The 19,855-nt window shown below is 42.6% G+C and overlaps 3 protein-coding genes across 7 annotated transcripts in view; 2 read left to right on the top strand and 1 right to left on the bottom strand.

Annotated features, from left to right (window-relative positions):
• SOAT1 (sterol O-acyltransferase 1) overlaps nucleotides 1–7,412 on the top strand; it is a 28,756-nt gene extending 21,344 nt beyond the window's left edge. For all 5 annotated transcript variants that reach the window (XM_084527253.1, XM_084527252.1, XM_084527256.1 and 2 more), the window contains exons 11-16: nucleotides 422–551; nucleotides 914–1,011; nucleotides 1,512–1,610; nucleotides 2,062–2,197; nucleotides 2,887–3,032; nucleotides 3,856–7,412. In XM_084527253.1, coding sequence (XP_084383379.1) covers nucleotides 422–551; nucleotides 914–1,011; nucleotides 1,512–1,610; nucleotides 2,062–2,197; nucleotides 2,887–3,032; nucleotides 3,856–3,912 — 666 coding nt within the window. In that variant the 3' untranslated portion in view covers nucleotides 3,913–7,412. The remainder of the gene's footprint in view (nucleotides 1–421; nucleotides 552–913; nucleotides 1,012–1,511; nucleotides 1,611–2,061; nucleotides 2,198–2,886; nucleotides 3,033–3,855) is intronic.
• Nucleotides 7,413–8,753: 1,341 nt separating this feature from the next.
• AXDND1 (axonemal dynein light chain domain containing 1) overlaps nucleotides 8,754–19,855 on the top strand; it is a 20,491-nt gene continuing 9,389 nt past the window's right edge. The window contains exons 1-13 of the mRNA XM_084527501.1: nucleotides 8,754–10,384; nucleotides 11,049–11,175; nucleotides 11,567–11,652; nucleotides 12,829–12,885; nucleotides 13,028–13,133; nucleotides 13,857–13,978; nucleotides 14,514–14,654; nucleotides 15,068–15,172; nucleotides 15,820–15,940; nucleotides 16,547–16,648; nucleotides 17,231–17,394; nucleotides 18,196–18,259; nucleotides 18,712–18,946. Of these exons, the coding sequence (XP_084383627.1) occupies nucleotides 11,101–11,175; nucleotides 11,567–11,652; nucleotides 12,829–12,885; nucleotides 13,028–13,133; nucleotides 13,857–13,978; nucleotides 14,514–14,654; nucleotides 15,068–15,172; nucleotides 15,820–15,940; nucleotides 16,547–16,648; nucleotides 17,231–17,394; nucleotides 18,196–18,259; nucleotides 18,712–18,946 (1,378 nt within the window). The 5' untranslated portion in view covers nucleotides 8,754–10,384; nucleotides 11,049–11,100. The remainder of the gene's footprint in view (nucleotides 10,385–11,048; nucleotides 11,176–11,566; nucleotides 11,653–12,828; nucleotides 12,886–13,027; nucleotides 13,134–13,856; nucleotides 13,979–14,513; nucleotides 14,655–15,067; nucleotides 15,173–15,819; nucleotides 15,941–16,546; nucleotides 16,649–17,230; nucleotides 17,395–18,195; nucleotides 18,260–18,711; nucleotides 18,947–19,855) is intronic.
• The window catches only part of NPHS2 (NPHS2 stomatin family member, podocin), a 19,773-nt gene continuing 18,689 nt past the window's right edge, over nucleotides 18,772–19,855 (bottom strand). Inside the window, exon 10 of the transcript XR_014695383.1 lies at nucleotides 18,772–18,876. The gene's annotated coding sequence lies outside the window, so the exon portion shown is untranslated. The remainder of the gene's footprint in view (nucleotides 18,877–19,855) is intronic.

Below are 19,855 nucleotides of genomic sequence, written 5' to 3'. Positions count from 1 at the left end.
TTTCATAGAATCATAGAATCATAGAATATCCTGAGTTGGAAGGGACCCTTAAGGATCATCAAGCCTATTTCTAGACTTGTCCTGGACTTAGATCACAAAGCACTTTGCCCACTTACTTTGGCATTGACATAAGTCTTCTGTGTCATGATATCTGAGTTGATAGGACAAGTAGAAACTTGCAACTTCTGTAGTAGCAAAGACTAGTAGAAAAGTTGATTATTTTTTTCCTTCCTGGCTGTGAACACATTCCAGAAATGGTTGCTGCTTCACTTTTTGACTAGACCCTTACGGAAGCTCATTAGTAGCATAGTAAAATTATACTTGTGCTGGCAGCTGCTGTTCCTCTGTTCCTGTCTTCTAGAGCTGTGAAGTGGTAATGTCTTAATTGTGCATTTCTCTTAAAATCGCTCTTCTGTTTCAGGTGCTTGGTTCACTTTTTTATGCCTACTACATCTTCGTGAGACTCTGCATTCCTCAGTTTCGCAATAGTAGCCAAGAAACCTTTAATTTACGAGGGCTGGTACTCTGCATCTTCAACTCCATTCTGCCAGGTAAGACCTGGATCCATAAGTAACTATCTTTATGCGAGAGACAGAAGGGAGGGGAACTGCTTGATACAAGCTATATTTACAATGGGCAAACATGCACAAAGGAGGTCTTATGAGGAAACTTCAGTGTTAAACTTCAGAATTGTGAGCACAAAATAAAAGTTTGGTTTTTGAATTAAGTCTTCAAAGCCAGATTCTAGGCCCTCTTGCCGTCTGAAATAAGAAACTGATATGGTTTTACTTTTTTGTAGGTGGCATAAAGCTTGTGTCAGTGTCTATCAGAACAATTTTGACTGCGTTACATGTTCCAACATGTAGCTGAGTGAGAATACTACAAAATCAATCTCACTCTGTCTTGCTTCTAGGTGTACTTATTCTTTTCCTGGTCTTCTTTGCCTTCCTTCACTGTTGGCTTAATGCATTTGCTGAGATGTTGCGCTTTGCAGATAGGATGTTCTACAAGGTAAGAAGCAGGAGTTACTGTTTATAAAACATGCGTTATAAAGCTTCTAAACCAGATGCTTTTGTCATGGAAAGGAAAAAGAAGGAAAACAGAAGCTTTTTCTTAATGAAGCAACTACAGGATTTTGCTTGTTTTATTCTGTTAGGGCTCAAAGTCGTTGCTGTACTTGAGAACAGTTTGTAGTTTTACTTGGAATTCTGAATGATTTGTGGGGCAATACATCTTCCCTTTGCATGAACAGATCCACCCACCAGGCATACCTAATAGCTCTGTTAGCATTTTTTCTTTCATCATTTCAACCACTGCAGATTTAGACAAAACCAAATCTTGATAAACAGAGGAAAATGTTCAAAGTCCAATGGAATGTATTATTTCATGGTGCAAACTGTTATATTGCCTTGGTATTATTTCAATCAACATTTCTTCTTAATATCCTAAAATAGATTTGTAGAATGGGTTGTGCTGAATTAGATTTAATACTCTTTCAACTGTGCTTTCAGGACTGGTGGAACTCCACATCCTATGCAAACTACTACCGAACCTGGAACGTGGTAGTACACGACTGGCTCTATTACTACGCATACAGGGACTTCCTTTGGGTAAGTTACAAGACAGTGCTTTTTTCCAGATGCCCCATCACTGTCTATTGAGAAGCACGCAACAGATTTGCCTCTGCTGGTTTTGGGTAGCCGCTGTACTAGTTAGAGTATCTGTTGCTCACTTCCAAGTCCATTTTGTGCACAAAACATGGATCCAAAGCCTGGTCTCTATTTGGAATGTTGTGATTGACTCAACAGTCTGAACTCATGTTCTATTTTGATGAGTTTTTGATGAGTCGTGCATGGGCTCAATCTGAGAACTCACGTATGAGACTGGAAATGTCTTAAGAAAAAATTCTAAGGTGTTCTCTAAAGAATTTGCCATTTTATGTATGTCACTCTGCAAAAGAAGGCCCCTTTGGCTAAGGCTGCTTAAAAAAATAATAAATTGAAACGACAAAACTAAAACAGCGGAACAGATTATAACACTTAGTATTCTTCTGTCTTTCAGTTCTTTGGTAAGAAGTTCAGAGCAGCAGCTATGCTGTCTGTCTTCTCAGTATCGGCTGCTGTGCACGAGTACGTTCTGAGCATCTGCTTCGGCTTCTTCTATCCAGTTCTCTTCTGCCTGTTTATGTGCTTTGGAAGTAAGTTCCCAGGAGAGAGTATGTTAATAGGCTGCGGCATCACTGATGTATGGAACTGTTTCTTCTCCAAGAGTCTGCAATTGTGGGTCCAAACCTTGTAAATGGCTTTGTGCAGCTAAACTTGGGACTTAAACAAGCAAGATATGGATGGGGAGGAAGAGACTGTGTATGATGCATACTACTGTTCATGTCACACCATACATATTCAGTAGCACTGCTTCCTTTTTTGCAAAGTCTTAGTTCTGCATGTCAGCAGGTTGGAAGCCTTCCTCCTTTCAAGCTGTAGTGTAAGACAAGTATTATTTTGCTACTGCAGCAAGGAAGAGCACACAAGTGAGGGCTCTTGGATTTTATTTTTGATTTTGAGCTAGAATAAGTTAGAGGGCTTCAGAACTCTAGGCCACCTCTGCCAGTGTGTTTTGGTCACATACATAACAAATCGGTATTGATCCCCAGGCAGAGAGGCATACAGCTGTGCTAGCTTGCTAGTGAACTTCTTAGAAGTAAAGGTCAGAATCAAGTCCTAGTATTTGCTTTAATGCAGTGCATAATCAGATTTTTGTGCATTACACCAGTGTTAAGGAAAAGCCCTGTTCTGGGAATGAAGTGGTGAGGAAGGGGAGTATCCACTAGTATCAGCTGGTTTCCAAGTGATTTTCAGCCGCTTTTCTTGTTTCACCTCTTCCCAGTGGTCTTCAACTTCATTCTTAACGACCGTCGGAAGGGGCCCATCTGGAATGTGATCATGTGGACATCCCTCTTCCTGGGCCAAGGTGTCATCATCTGCCTGTATAGCCAGGAGTGGTATGCCCGCCAGTATTGCCCTCTGGAAAATGTGAGTGACTGACCCTGCCCTGTGGGATAATTGACCGTATGAGCAGCTTGTTTTTATTGCTTTGGGACAGGGCAGGAATTAAATGGCACAAGCCTTTCTAACAGTCTGCTCTATTAGTTTATTAAGAGGTATTTAGTCTAAAACCCATAGAATCTCAGAAAGCTCTTCTTAACAAAAGTGCTTTCCTTAGTACTCTTTGCTGACAGTGAAACTGAGGGTGTTTTTCCCACATCTGAGAGGACATAAGGTGCTACTTCCAAGTATGCTCTGGCTGTGTGAATATAACTGTAGCACTCAGCCACTGAGGTCAGGAGAAACTTGTCTAGGAGGCCCACAGAAACTAAGCCTATTGTGCCTTTCCCGGATTAGTGTGGGTGGCAACAAGAATCAATTGCCTATAAATGGTCAGGGTTTTTTGTTGTACTTGCTTTCTCTGACACTTCCTTGGCATCAGACTTCTTACTACATAAAAGTTTGTTCTGTGCTAGTTGACTTCAGTTTTAGCCAAAGGTGTGCTCAGGCAAATTCAATTTTAAGTCTGATTCGCACTTAAGAGATCGCTGTCATAAATGACAGGCTTCATGAGGTGATAAGCTATTAGTTGGCACTGAGCTGATGTGTCAGAACCACGGGCAGGGCAGAAGGCAGACAGCTCATTGCAGCTGCAGCTAGACTTCTGTGCCTTTCAGTGGGGATAAGATTAGGGTTGTGGGATATGAAAATGTGACTTGATCTTCCCTGTTAGGGAAGTTTGACTTCAGCAGACCACGCCACAGCTGGTGGCGTTTGCCTGTGACTAACATACTGCCTCTCTGTTTTGCAGCCCACGTTCATGGATTACTTAAAGCCACGTTCGTGGTCATGTCACGTGCAGATGTAAAACTGGTATGCTCTGGGCCGCATCACCACAGAAGATCAGAATCATCCTCTGAGTATTTGGACCATTGACCTAACTCACTATGGACTTTCTCTAAGGGAAATTTTGCCTCCTGATTATTTGGGAGAAACTGTAATTTTTAAAAACATTACTGGTGCAACCCAGTTGAACTGGATTGCACCAGGCTTCATAGGCAGCATCTATTACATGCTGTCCCTCTTTGAGCCATTTCCATGCCAGTGAAATATTGAGCTGAAGGTGGAATCTACTGGAATCCTACTCATCCAGGGGTCCCCCAAGTTGCTGCTCTTCTGGAAAACAGATAGACTAGTCAGATTTGCTAGTAGCTCGTTTTTGGCTTCCGTCCATCTTCCTTAGCCATCCCTTTGCATTTTTTCTTATTTTTGGTAATGAGATGTCTACAGAACTTCTATTCTTTGTGATCTTGTCCGTTGCTATGACACGGACGAGTGGCAGAGCAACAGGATATTTGCCTCCTTGCTGTGAAAATAGCCAAAGTATTCCTGGATTTTCTATGTACGTTGGCTGCCTGGAGATTTCAAGTGGGCAGAGGAAGAGGGCATTGTCAATTTACTTGTGGCTGCATTGGAGACTCAGATCTTTCTATGTTCAGAAGCAGGGCACAGTGGGTGCATTTTTTTTTTTTACATGGAAAATTTAGGTTTTCTCTGTATTAAGTTCCCAGCTGACTTTACACTGTTTTGTTTTTTTTTTCTCAGAAGGCCCTTGTGAGTCAAGGGGTAGTTTTTCTTGTAGCTTTCCCTTTCTGTTCCTCCCAGATAACTAATTCTTTTAACACAACCTCTTTGTAAAACAGCTTGTTCTTTAATTTGGCAGGTGCTTTAAGGTATACAAGTTAAGGCTTTCTGTAGTGAGAAAGATTTGAAATACTATGACTAAACCGCAAGAAAATGCAGCTGACTTCACAGGTACCTAGTGCATTCTCACTTGAAATGGCTATGTCAAGTTCAACACCAGGAAGTTGTGGTGCCTCTTGCCAATGCGTACTGTAGCAGCTTCTAGCACTGCAGTGGGGAGTAAGGGTTCACCCAGCTGGAGTCGGAGCTGCTTTTCATCTGCCTGTTTGCTCTCCTCAGGGAGGTTTTCAGGTGAAGGTCAGTTTCCTAGATACTACCTTCCCTCTTCTGAAGAGGTAGGACATCCTCCCACGTGCTGCTAAAGGGAGAAGCAGTAGGTGAATGTGGTGGTTTGGTATCTATAACAGCAGTTACCATGCCTATTGGGCAGAGCCCCTTCAGTTCCTTTACGTCAGCTGGTAAGCACAGAAAGGGACTTACACAGGATTTGGGTCTGTCTAGTTCTAATGAAATTACAGCTGTTATTGGAGGGGGAGGGTAACCTGATAATTACCTTTAAATTTGGTCACAAGAATTTCTTAAGTACTTAAATGTTCCTAATTGGCACTTTTCAGTAACAGCTTTTCCTTACTGACCTACAGCCTAAGTATTGGATACCAGCAGTATTGGGACTGATGGACTTGTCTCCCAATCCACTTAACGCTGTCCTTTGGGATTCTGTTTTTATTAACTTGAGGGGAAAAAAAAAAAAAGCAATTTAATGAGAGCTAGATGATACTTAAATTTGTCCCAGCCTTCAGTCTCCTGTAAGAGGAAATCCCACTCTTCAGAAAGGACACTGTCAGGTCAACTTTGCCAAATACAGCATATGCATATGTGGCTCTCCTCTAAAAATACCTCACACTGGAACTTGTTTGTTGAAACAGCTGAATTGATTTCAAAGAAAGGAGTTCACGCATATAATCAAACGTGGCAGTATTAGTATATAAAATCTGGAGAATTAAATGGATTACTTTCCTCTTGTTCACTATGAATAATCCTAAATCTCTTCTACCTTATCCTTTGTGGGAGGAAGGAGTAGTGCTGGAGCAATTAAGCAGTCAGTCAACTCAAGCTTCCTTTTTTTTTTTTTTTTTTAAAAAAAAAAAAGCAAACAAACCCTTCGGCCAAACAGCTCTGTCACTTAATATAGGATGAATTTCAGTCTGGTACTTTTGAGTTGTGGTGCTTGAAACACTTCTGTACAGATGTAATTGCACTCAGATAGGGTATGGCGGATTTGAGACTTGATTTTTCTTCTTGATGCCTGTGTCAGGTCTTGCTACTATCTCAGTGTTCTCAAAAGGTAATCACGGCACTTTGTGCCAACTTGTAGTGTTTCCCTTTTAGCTGGCACTGTCATATCCCTAACAAAAAATAACAGCATTTACTGTGTCAGTGTCCTTAGTGGTTAAAGCCTGAAGGCTTGAGCACCTGGCAAGCAAAAGGCAACCAAAAATGGTGCCTAGCTGTTGGAACTCGTCTTAGTTCTTTGACAGTTTGAGGCTTTCAGCCTTGTAGATCAAGGCATCTGGCAACGTGCTGTCAGGGAATTATTTTCAATTTCATGGGGTTTTTTAATTGCTTCTGATTATAGGTTTCCTTCCATTTTTCTGAGAGTACTGGACGGGAAATACGAAGTCCTTTGCACATTACTTTTTTAATTAGTCAGTTACACCATGCTTGTTTTGAGAACTCCTCTTAGCCTGTGAGTACCAGAGCTGGCAGTACGGTGTTCTGGTCAAAGTGAATGCTGAGGTTCACAACCTGCCCTTTTCAAATGCCCAGTAACGGTATATACTGTTCCCTGTGGTTCTTTCCAACACAAGAATTGTAAAGCTTGCTTCCATGGTAACTCCGTAAGTTTTGAGGTAAGAAGCTTCCAGCTTTGGAATGGCAGCCAGTACAGCTGCAGTTCATTGCTCAATAACATCACAAGAATCAGTATTAATTTGGTGAAGTATGTCCAAAATGGGTCCCAGTTCTCATGCAGAAAATGATTTGTTCTCAAGAAGACAATCTGTGCAGTCTTCATGCCTCGTACATTCTGTTGGGATATTTTGCTTCCTGCCTTCCAAAGCGAAGTAATCCTGTAGTTGAGCAGTTAACTGTATGCTGTCCTGTGACAGCTGCCTGAATAAGGCACATGCTACCTGCTGTGGTGGGAGGGGGCAAAATCCTAATGTCGTTTTTAGTATGAAATGGTGTCATTGACATGGATAAGCCCACCGGCTAACGGACAAGTGAACTGTTAAACTCCCACCCTCTGAACGTAGATGGGCTGGAAGCACAGAAGTCCAATGTAAGTGTGACCTGTGAGCAAGCTCCTGCAGGACCAGCTCTGCGCAGTGCCTCAGCCAGCTGAGCTCAGCCTCATTTCTTCTGGTGCTTGTAGCTGGGCCAACTCCCCCTTCCAGGGCAGAGAAGCCTGGGTCTTCATCTGCTGCAGTGGCAAGAAGAAGCAGTGGACAGCACAGCAGCCGGCTCTGCACAGCAAGTGTGTGCTGGCCCCAGCACCAGCGATTCCATGTATGCAACCTGTACCACGTTCTGTCATGCAGAAGAGCTGTTTATAATCTATTACAGCAGTTGAAATATATTTTGCTATTAGGGGAGGAAGAAAAAGTGTCTTGGCCTGTTTCTTTCGCTCGTTGGGGAGGGAGAATGGGGGGGCTGCAAGAGTGCAAAGAGGAGTGGGGCTGGGTGCAGGGTGTAAGGTGTGTGGGGTTGCTCTCCTGGGAAGGTGGCTGCCATGCGGTGGTGTGGGGCTGGCTGCTTCCAGAATGCTGGGCACACCAAGGGTGGGGAGAGCTCTGTGTTTCCGTAGTGATTGAACCACCGCGGGGCTGCCCAGTGGTGAGGGCTAGCAGGTATGGGGGGCCTCTGCCGCTCCCCGTGTAGGGAGCGGGGAGCTGGCGTACCATGGGGGTGGAGAACTGGCGGCCTGCAGCAGGGGCTGCAAGCTGAGGGCTGTGGGGTGGCCTGAAGCTGAGCCCACAGCTCTGGGGAGCCTGAGCCCAGTTCACCACCTCCATTAGGTCAGTGGATGTTCTTTGGAGCTGGAGAGGAGCACAAGGGAAGGGGATTGTAGCTCTTGGAACAGGCCAGAGTTTCAAAACTCTCTCAGTTCGATGCATATTAAATTGGACCAACTGCCAAACATACATCATGTTGGTGATTTCTGCCTTTATTTTGGGCCTGAAGAGGGTTTGTGTGCCAAGAACTTAATGTGATGTCTTCCAGCTGCGCACCACATGCTCTAAAGTCAAGTCTTGTCTGTGTCCTCAAGCTGTAGCAGCTACACAACAGTGCCATTAATCAATCTTCCTATCCTTTCTGGGGGGAATATAATGTACTGCCAAGCAGTGTTGTTAAAGAGGAGGGGAGGGTGGGGGGGGGGGGGGGGAAATCACTGTAATATTTTCTATCAAAAGCTTTTAGCAATTCTTTTCTATTTTCTTTCTGAGAAAGCATTTACCTGACAAAGCAAGAACTGATTTGGCTGGCTGGGTTACTCTTTGCATGTTACACCTACATGCACAAAAGCACGTATAAGGTCAAAGAAATGCAGTTAACCGAACTGGGAACCAGGATGCAGCTGATCAACAAGGCCAAAGAATTTATAAAGAACATTGTGTATTGGCAAGGCTTGCTGGGGTGGAGGGTAGGCTTCACATGAGAGTTCCTGGAGATGATGTTAATAGAAAGATGAGTTCTTCATTAGCAAGACATTGATAAGAAAAAGTGCTAAGACTAATAATGAAGAAATCCAGTTACAATTAAACCTCTGGCTCAGTTGTTAAATGTGTAAAAGTAACAGTTCTTAACCCATTTTGTAAATGGAAAAAGCAAGTGCTCCCATGGTGGATGTAGTGTCTAGAGAGCAGAACTCATCTGGTGGTCTCATTAAGTGCAGAGAAGTGACATTTTGTGATGCTAAAGGTAAATAATTTGCTGAAGGTGTATTTGACTTGGATGTAAAATAGCCACAGGCAGTTGTGAATCAAGCTGATGCCCTATCAGTCCTGGTTATGGAATATATTTTCTTGCGTCCGAGTGGATACGAGGTGGGACTGTCCAAGTGCCTCCCTTGACAGAGCCATTTAAGAGCTTCCTGTTTGGTATTGCCTCGCTGGAACTACAGACTACAGCATCGGATGCTTCTTCCTAATCGAGTTACTGCTATCAGATACACAACTTTTTTTTCTTTTTTTTTTTTTTAATAACACAAAAAACTGTTGTGAAGTACAAACGTGGGTTCAACTCTGTTTCTAGATCATTACTGAAAATTTGCTTGGCTAAGCATTAAAAAAACACAAGCACCTGTTCGCCATGCCCACCAATGAAATGCCAGCTCCTGGACCAAACGCAGATGGAAGAAAAATGAGCGGTCCCTTGTGCATGGGACCTGCCGGCAAGGACCTTACAGGTAGGGCTGGGGTTGGAGACAGGGATAGACACCTGATGGAGGATGGGGTCCCTTGAGGTTCCTTACAACAGCAACAGGATGCTTTGCTTTTCTGGGGGAGTGTTAAGGTTAGCCTTTGTTTTGTCACTCCCTGATATTTCAGGGTGTTAATGTTTTTGCAGAAAGCTGACTGGTAGCAATCCCCAGGAAGGGAAATGGATTTACATAAATAGATAACTTAAGCTGTTTACAGCATCCCTTGGCACTTGTATGCCTGATAGCTTGGCACGGTCGCACTAGTGCTTCTGTCTCCTGTAGTTTGAAGGTAACTGTCCTAGGCTTCACTGAAGATCCAAGAGCTGCTAAAAATGGGTTTAGCTGCCTATGTCCGACAGAATTGTTCCTGCTTTGAGGTAAGGGAGCGGGCATCTTCCCATGGCTCTTCTCAGTCCTGTATTTTATGAAGGTGTTTGCTTTCTCTTTCACCAGCAGAATAAATGTGCACCTACCAAATAAGTTCTGACGTTATGTTCCAGACATCCCTGTGTTAAGGGGCACATCAAAGATGCTTGACCACATGAGGCCTGTTTCTTCCTCCCTGGAGTACAGTTTTGTTCCAGAGGAGATTTTCCGAGCTCTGACCTGTGCGAGCAGTTCTCTCAGCAGCCCAGAATACTTAAAATCCCTCCAAACAGTAAAAAAGACAATGGGCTTCAGGGTAAGTGTCTCCACCTTCTGCTTTTTCTCTCCAGAGTTGTCTCTCTATTAGGGGCACATGTTTGTCATGTTGTCAGAAGGAAAGCACTGCCAACCTTGTTATACAAGCTTAACTTGCCTTTCCATCAGCTTTCTGCTCACACCATCCGATACAGATCCAAAGTGCTGTCTTCCAATGCCTGCAAAATGGTAAACGTGCTTGCACCTTCGTGTTGTGAACTCCTCACGGCAAATGTTCTGTCCATACTGGTTTCTTTAGCCCCAAGACAGGAATAATTCTGTGGAGCTTGTTTAGGCAGTCACTCTGACTTCTCCCACTCCTTGGCACATTTCTGGCTACGAAGTGACAGCCACGTGTGCCTTGTCTGCAGGGCTGCCTGCAAACTCCAGATCGGCTTTGGCATTATCCTAATCGTCGGAGCAAGTTCAGACACCTGACAGACCACCCTGTCAGCTTGACAGGCGCTGGAAGGTAAGCAAAGAAGGGATAAGGAGCTGAGGGTGGTGACAAGACGTTAGAGCTGGGAACGCAGATAGGTCTCTCCGTTGGTCTTTCTTGTGGTAGGTGACCGTGCTGCCTGATGTGGCTGGATGAATGGACCAGCTATCCCGACTGAGTTTAGTCTGGAGACATTCAAGGGAAAGATGTTTCAGGAATAATAAATAAAAAGAGTTGCTAAATGAGCTCTTCTTGGAAGCATGTGTCCAAAGGATCCCAGACTTACTGGTATACTCTGTGATCCAGATGGATTAAGAAAAGAAGCTCTTCTGGCTTTAATGGACTTAGAACGGAATAGCTTTACACTTCTTTGTAAATAAGCATTGCTTAATGGCACTAGGAATTGAAAAATGTTCAGCTCTTCTACCATCTTTTATCTGATGTTGGGTACTTATGTGATAAGGCATTGGCAACAAGCATGAGAAATAGTCTTTGGCCAGTGATAGGCAACGTGAGATTAATCTGCCTAACAAACGTTATCTCATCGGGTTTTTTTGGCCCAGGAGAAGGAGTTGTGGCTGTAAGCCTGACCTCTGACTGAACGGAACAAACTCACATGTGGTTTGGGCTGATAGCAAGTGAACGGTAGGTTGCCTTCAGGCTGGGTCAGTGAACAAACTCTTTCCCTCTGTTTCAGGGATGTCTCTTACCTTTGTGATGTTGTGACTCGCCAGGAAGACAGAAAAAAGATGGCTCTCAAAAGCTCTTTCTCTGAGAGTCATCAGGAACAGAGACAGAGCAGCCGTACAGTCCCAAGTAGTCCTGTGAGTGCTGCTGTTCAGTTGTTTTTCTGCGTGTAACACGAGGTGGGAGGAAGGAAATTTTCACGTACGTTCCCTGATGTTGTCATGGGCTGTTTGATTTCTGGGCCAAAACAATTGTAATGTTTTACTTTGATCCTAAGGCTTATCAGTTCTCCTTTTGTTTCACAGCCCCTCAGTCGTGCCCACAGTTCAGCATTAGTTATTTTAACCTGCTTCCAGATATAGATAATTTATTTTGTGCTCTGAGTGCAAAAGAGAGAAGCACCATGAAAAGTCACTGTGTGAGCTTTGCTCTCCAGGCTGCCAAAAGTGTGAACTCTCTGGCAAGGAACTGGGAATTTGCGTGCATCCTCAATATTGATGTTTCGTGCTTTCCCTTTTCTATTCCTAGCAGGCAACCCTAGCACATAGTCTGGTTCCCAAAGAATTTCACATTGTGAAGAACAGGGGAGTTTTGCCCTTGAAGTACTTCGATGAGTAAGTGCTTTCTGATTTACCAGCATTTGTTCCCAAGCTGTGGAGCTTCCAGTGTTCAGAATGAGGGGATAAAATGATGAGAGGCTGAGAGCACTGCAAAAAAATGCACTTCTTGCAGTTGGGAAGAGCACAAAAAGGGTGGTTTTCAAATCCCACACTAATGCCATGGCTACAGTCAGCCCTCCAGAGCAATGTGAGCCAACTATTCTTTGCCTCTACTGCTTTGAGAAGGGTAAAAGAGGATTTCCTGTACACTATTACTACTTCTGAAGAATTTTTCTGTGGTTGAACATGAACGTGGAAGCTGAGGTCTGGTTTGATCCCTTGAGATAACTTCTGGAAGTTGCCACTTGTCTTTTTTAGTGATTTTGATTACTCTGTTTTTCTACTACCTTCTAGAACTGCTTTATGCAGCAAAGCTGGGTGGGCACAGGGTAGTTCTTATTCTCACTGGAGCTTTTCCAGAAAAAAAAAAAAAAAAAATAATAATAATAATAATAATAATAATAATAATAATCTGACCATTCTAGTGGGTTTTTGTTTGTTTGGGATCTTTAGTCTTTCAGGCTGTAAGTTTTGAATGGAATTTAACAAGCCTTATCCAAAACGGCTACTGAGTACTTCCCATGATCTCTTCAGAAAACTGACTACATTTTAAGGAGATTTTCTCATTGTTCAAGGATTAAAATACCAGATCAGGAGTGAAATCCTCGCCATTTGTTTGCCAACATGATAGAACATTCTCTAATTATTTCAATAGTTTCCAATGACATGTGGCTCCTGCGGTGGATCTCTGGGTGGCTGTGACGTGGCTATGTGGTGATTTTCTGGCCCCACCTGTTACTTTTAAACCCACTGATGACTTTTTAGCCAAGTCCTATGGAAAAGGGAGAGTTCTTAAAAGGACAAGGTTCCTAGAAGATTTATGTCATTAGTGGCAAGAAGGAGGAGCTCCTGTTGGTCTGTCACCTGTGGGAACAGTTGTAGGAGGTCTGATTCCTACCTTAGTCTCTGAATATTCCTACTAAGGAACAATTCTATAGGCAATTTTCTGCCTCTAACACTGTGATCGGTTTGTGCATGGGGCAAAGAAACTGAAGCAGAGGGTGAGATTGCTTAGCTACCACTGGAAGGACTGCTTTGTAATAAAGTTTTAACATTTATACTTGTTTTCAGTAAATACACAACTCTGCTTGAAGATCATAAAAAGAAACTACGGCTGTTTCCATCCATGTAAGTACCACCCTGAATGAAGCTGTTAACTAGGAAACAAACCAACAAACAAAAACACAACAAAAAACTGTTTGAATTTCATTTCCTGGGAAAATAGACCATGCTATACAGAATAATGGTGCATCTCTTTCTGCTCTGTCAGGAAACCTGCTGGGAGGTTCGAGGTCATCCAGCTGATGGAGGCAATGGACAACATGTTGGAAAAAGCGGGAGTAGATGAGTTAATCAGAGTAACAGGACCTTCACAGGTGGATAAGTCACTTGTACCCAGAAAAATAATATTCTGTTTTCCCCAGTGTTTACCTCTGCTGTGTTTAAGGTGCCTTCCTGCTATTAGTTTCTGCCCAAGCCATCTGTCTGTATGTCCTGTCACAACTAGGGATTCCCCTCTTGAGCTTCTGTTCATCTTCATCTGATCCATGAAGAACAGTTAGCTTGCTTGTAGGAAGTTGCATTTCTGGCAAAAATGCCAGAAAGGGATGCATCTGGCATTACTATGGAGAAAAGACAGCAGTCTCATCTGCTCATTAGGAGATAGGCTGCTGTGGTAAAAAATGGGCCTCTGGAAACGTTTGTATGCCTAAGAGCAGATGTCATAAAAGCTCCCGTACCTTGCTTGGGTTTATTCTCCGTTATTCTTGTACAGTAAAGAGGAAGGTTTAAGTGGATGAAGCAAAAGTGGATTTAAGTGGATTTCTGAAAAACATAGAGCATTGCCTCAGGAAGAACTCTAGCTGGAACTAGCAGGAAAGCTCCCATGGATGTTGATAGGAGGGTAGTCAGGATAGTGCATAATGCATCTGAAAATGAATGTGTGCAGGATGACCTCCCCTTTACCTCTTCAGCTGTGTTTTGGCCTCAAAAGGGAACTAGATTCAGAAGAAATGAGTGATCTGTGCCACTCTTGGTTGTTGAAAGAATACGTTTGCCAGGTTCTGCAAAGCTGTGATTTTTCTCGCATGTTTTGCCAGCTGCACAACGTGCTGGAGCTGCTGAAGGCGGAGCAGAACATTTACAACATAGTTTTCCATGAGCTGATTCGGCAGGTCAGCGTGGACTGCGTGGAGAGAGGACAGCTGCTTTCTAAGCTCAGGTCATCATTAGCCAAGCACCCTTAATCCCCCTCTCGATTTATGGCAGTATCCTCTCAGGAGCAGCATTAGCTATTGCAGGTCTCTACTAATGCCACTGCCCAACAAAGCCAGCCTGACACAACGTAATTGGCTCGGGGTCCGATGCCAGGAGTGAAATAGGATTGTCCTGCCTAATTAACACCCAGGGCTAATGAGCCTCAGTTGTGTAACTGGGAGCTTGAACTCTGCTGCAGTGCCACAACACTTGACAGTGTGGACGCCTTATTGGTGTGACATTTCATGGAAGTTTGCATACATAGAATAGCTGGGACTTCTCTCACAGTTGAGGTTCCCATGCTTGTGTTTTTTTCACCTCACACTCTGATCAGCATCGGCAAATAAATTGTTCCAAAGTGTTTAAAATTCTATGTCCACATGGTGAAAAGATTGCCCTCTTGATAGCTTCCATTGCAGTGAAAGGAAGTGGTCCTGAAATGGGGTAAGAGAGATCTGCACTTTCAGGTAATTTCCTTTTTTACTCTCTTTTTACTGCAGGCAGAGGTATGTGGATCTCCTGGAGCGGATTCCTCAACAGATGAAGACTCTCTACAAAAAAATGATGGCACAGCGGTTGCTTGACAGACATATTACAGAAGAACTACTCTATTTTAAGGAGTCTGTTGAACAGCTGACCAGGTCTGAATCCTGACTGATCCTGAACAATTATCTCAATGTACTCAGCTTAGCATATTGTTGTTTTGTTTTGTTTTCCAGTTTTCTAATCTTCCTTCCATAGGAGAAAGACATTGTTTTTCTGATTTGAATCAGAGCTACAGAGACTGCACTTGAGCCTTCTCACACTCTTAGTCTACCCCTTTACTGCCAATTGTGCAGTGTGGGAGCACAGAATAAGGGCAAAGTCAACTCCTTTCCTTAGCATGTTGTGCAGAAAGGGGCTGTAGGAGTAATCTGTGCACACAGGAAGATGTCTTCAAGATGTCTTTCACCTCTGCAGTGAGATGCTGCTGTATGCTGAACAGACCAGTCTGTGTTTGCCCAAACCTTTGGGCTGGGCTAAGTTGCACTAAGACTGTTCCCTGCTGTTTCAGTGAGCTCTATGAGGTACGAGAACATGACCGCAAGGCGACCAGAGAAGCAGAAAAAGCTCAAGAGGAGCTAGCTGCAGCCATGCGGGAGGCTGAGGCGAATGCAAAGTAAGTTGCTTTCAAAGTTGAGGTTGGGAGATTTCTGCAGTGTGCTGGTATCATTCTGGCAGGGTTGTTGGGAAGAAGATGTAAGGATTGATTTCCTTCTAGGGAAGAGAGCTTGGCTGCTTGTGACAAATGCAGTTGTTTTCTTATAAATTCTAAATTTCCCAAAGCTGTTGAAAATGTTTCTATTTTTAAGTCATGAAAGTTGCACCTGAGCATTTGTTGCTCGGGTGCTGACATTCCCTTCACCCCACATTCACAGTTGGTAAGCTCTTCCAAGTCAAGAGAGCCTGCAGCTCTGAACTTGTAAGAGGTCTGTGGATGTCTTCAGATACCTAAGAAACTGAGGATTTAGACGGTTGGTACCAAGTTGTATTGAGTGCTCAGGCACAGAGATTCACTTACAGGAACTTCGTATCATGGAGAAAACAGCTTGTCTAGGCCCAAGAGATTTGTGTAAATACTGAAACTTGTAATGGAAATACCAACAGAAAGGTGTTGTAGAGGCTCAGGCTAAAGGAACTGTGAATTTACAGGCCATGTGAGAGATGAATGAGGGGGGTGAAAAGTCTTAAGTTTAGGAATTACGAGAAAGACCATAAATATGGATAAGAAATGTGTGTACATACTTCATTGTCTTTCTCTTCTAGCCTTTTGGAACAGTATCGGGAATTGTATGAGTTACAGAGGAGACGACTGGAGTACCAGGTTCTGCTGGTAACCCAAGAGAGAGACATCTGGAACTCAGCTGCATATGACCTGGCTCTGAAGGTAGGTGCAGGAGGGGAGTGGTACACTGAAGGTATAAACGGTCATAGCAGGCAGTCGTGTTCCAAAAGCAAATTTCATCCCAAGGAACATTTTTATTTATTTAACACAACTGGGTACTAACACACCTCATACTTGCCATCCCACCATTTACTGAGGTTTGTTCTATTTCATGAAGGTGTTTATTCTTGTTGTTTTTGTTATTTATTCATTTAATGGAAACCAGATGAATCACACAGTGTTTTTAGTACAGACCTCCAGGTTCTGTGAAGGAAGAAATTTTGTGAATATTTCCATTCATTGATAGGCTTGACTAAAAAGTTTTGTATTTCCCCATAATTTGGAATATTTTAGCCAGATTCCTTAAAGATCTTCACAAAATAGCATTCTTGGTTAATTCTGTGTTTCCTTGCTTGTTATCTTCCACTTTTCCCTGTTCAAGTTTAAAATCTGTTAGACCTTCTGTGTCTGTCTGGGTGATAAGAATTTTATTGCTAAGATAAGTGGCTTCAACTGCTTGAGCTGCATCTCATTGATGGTAAAGGTCCTGTGTTACTATCAGATGTCCCTCCTCTCAGAAGACAACAGTGCAAATAATATTTCTTTCAGATAATAGATAGAAACCAGCTCACCTTGGTACGCAGGCTTGATGTTAGTGGGAAGGCACTTACCAAAGTCCTCAAGCATTTCATAGTCCTGTTGGCCTCAAAGGTAGGAATGTGTCTGTGATGGGTACCTCTCCCGAGTGTTTGTCCGTGTGGTGTATGTCATGCTCTGGTTCTCAGTCAAGCATTCGGTACTTTCACTGTTACCTGGACTTTCAAATCTTGGTCTAGTTTAGAATGAGTACTAAAACTTGATTTAGTTCTCTCTCTTTCCACTTCTCTTTCTCATTAATCCATATTTTCTTACTCTACTGCAAATTTTTATTTTTCTCTGTTTTCCCATCTTTATGGTTTTCTTCCCTATTCCTGTTCCAGCTCCATAAAACCGAAACAGATCCAGGCTAGTGTAATTTTGGCCTCAAAGTATGGGGCTGCACGGCCTCTGTATAGTGTACAAGCTGTGAGAACTCAAGTGCTCAGCTCCTGTGTAACCAGGGAGGGTGAGCCAACACAGTCCCACATAAAAGGGTTTACAAGGACTGTGCTGTGGAATTACAGAAATTTTCCAGATCTTTGATATATAGGTATATCTCAAAATAGCCAGGCTGAAGGGGAGAATTCCTTCAACTCACATCAAAACAATCACTACAACAGTTCCTTTTCCCATCCTCTCACCCAATGCCTGCAGGACACAAGCGACCTTGCTGATCTGCAGGAAGAGGCAGAGAAGTTCAGAGAAATGATGGGTCGTGTTGGAGCAGAAATAGAGCATTTGGAGGAGTCCAGCAAGGAAAAACTGCAAATTGTGTGCCGCAGTCTCAACAAGTGGCTTCAGTACCGTGACAGTAACCTGTGAGAGGCCCAGAGTGTCTGGGGGTAGTAGTCAATTTCCCCAACTTTAGGCTTGTGACAGCAGGTTTCACAAAGCATGCGCTGACTTTCTGACTCTCAAATGTAATGAGATTTGGTACAATCTGCAATTTTCACATCCTTCACTGCTCCGCTTTTGTGCTCAATACATTTATTTTGATAATCAGGTCCCTAATGGTAACTAAAGTGATTCTGTAGGTTTGTGGCTGAATTCAGTGGAGAGGTTGCTGTTGACTCCAGTGGAGCAAGGATTTTACCCTCCCATTATGAACCAGAGTTTCATTTTTGCAGCTGTCATTGCTGCGACAGAATTGTTCTGTTTAGTTTGGTTCATTTTAACTTTCAGGCACATGCACCGATACTTCAGTAGAGCAGTACAGATACGAGACTCTAAGAGATGAGATTCCAAACCCAAAGTCTTTTTGTATGTTATTGTGTATAATGCAGATTTTTTGTTAGTTCATCATGATATGTTAAATAAAGGATAAATGCAAGGGCAAAATGCAGAAATGCACACACCACCTGCACTAACAAAAGAAATCATTTTATATATTTCCACTATAGTGGTAGTAATTGAATTTTCTTAACTGCCATTCAGTTGGCATTATGTTGAGTCAGAGAACAAAAATCACCACTGAGTAGTGCCTGTTGTTTTCTACTTTTGTTCAAGTTACAGTTTGTATCACATATTCAGTGCGTATACAGTGTGTCTCTTGGTTGTACATAGACTAATGAAGGAGAATTTTCTCTCTCAAATCTCATCCCTTCTTTCTCTCTGCTTAGGTCCTCTCAGATGAATGAAGAGCTCTTGGATGAAATCATCCCAGATATGAAGATCTTGATAAATGTAAGATTTCTGGGGGTTGAACATATTATTGAGGGGTATTTGCTCAGCAAATTACCACTTGTTAGCTGAGCCACAGTAAGTGTCTATGCCTATCACAAAGGTGAATGAAAACACATCAGCTTAGTATTTTTGTGCTGAAGCTTCAATTAAGAGTCTGCACATGAAAAGTTGTGACCAATGCCAAAGCTCAGGCAGTGCGTTAGACTTGGTCACACATTTGAGCACTGACTGACAGCTCTGGTGACTGATAAATGATATTAATCTGTAGAAGCACTCACCATTGTCACCCTCATGGAGTAAGCTGTCAACTTGTTATGCTGTTTACTCACTGTGGCATCTTTATGCTCATGGATTCCTCATAATTCTCTTACCTGACTTCCACCATGTTTCTGTTGCAGCCAAGGGGTGGTCCAACTTTTGGAGACACAATAAGCTCACTGCTTTTCTTTTAGATGCTGAAGGAAGACATACAGCAGTACGGAGGAGAGGTGTACTTAGCAAAGACAGAAAGTCTCAGAAGTGCTGCCAGGCTACAGGAACACTGGACAGAGCTAGGACAAACAGTGCTGAATCGACACCGGGACTTCACTGGGGCATTGCCTCCACAGTATGCTGCCCTGGAAGAAATAAACAAAAGTGCACATGAACTCTACCAGCAATATAATATAAGGATAAGTGGGAATAATGGTAAGAAATAACCATTTTTGTGGTTCAGGCTTTCTTTGGGTATGTCAGGGAGGTAGCAGGTAAAAAAAAAAAAAAAATGGACCAGTTGACATAATCATTAGCTTTTTGCAAAGCTAAAGTCTGACCCCCCAGATATGTGTTGGTAACCAAAAGCATTGAAATGATAAACTCCAAGTAACTTGACTCACAATCACATATAAAAATGATATCTGGAATTTGAGATGCAATACAGTGCAATCAAAGGAAAATGCAGTACAAGTAAGATGTAAGTTTTACATTAAATTCAGAGGGATTGTGTGCAGGTTGTGACTATGTGGATAGTGTGTGGAAATGTAAATAAACGTAAAAGTAAAGAATACAAGTTTATGTTTTAAATCAAAATGTTACTTTGGAGATCACTGACCAGATAATACTGTCTCAGAGTGTAATACTTTTTTATTGCCTTATCACTAAAACAAAGTTATCTTAATCTAGATAATGAATTATCCTGGAAATAAATTATGTAAATAAATGTTTTTGTTGCTGATATAAAGTTATCATGTTCTGTGTGAGATAACAAACATTTGTTAGGTAATTTGCAACTAACCTTCTCAACCTTTGCCTCTCAAAGGCCTTGACTCATTTCTGATTTCAAAATCGTTTTCTCTCTGATGTTTTTAATCATCTTATTTCCTTTTAGCAGACTAAAACTAAACTGAACATGTGCTGTCTAGAACTGCTGCTCATGTTTGCTAAGCTACTTCTTGTACTGCCACCTTATCCTTTCACTCAAGGTTACCCTGAGCTTTTTACTACATGATCTTATGCTGCATGTTATATTTCAGCCTACTAAAGGAGCTGAGATAAAATGATAAGTCTGTCCAACCTAAAAGACAGCTAAAGGAAGTAAATACTCCCAGTAGTTCTCAT

The sequence above is a fragment of the Aythya ferina genome, assembly GCF_964211825.1.
Source record: "Aythya ferina genome assembly, chromosome: 8".
NCBI lineage: Eukaryota > Metazoa > Chordata > Aves > Anseriformes > Anatidae > Aythya > Aythya ferina.
The sequence above is the reverse complement of the archived record's forward strand: the minus strand, read 5'-3'. Positions and strand labels throughout refer to the sequence as shown.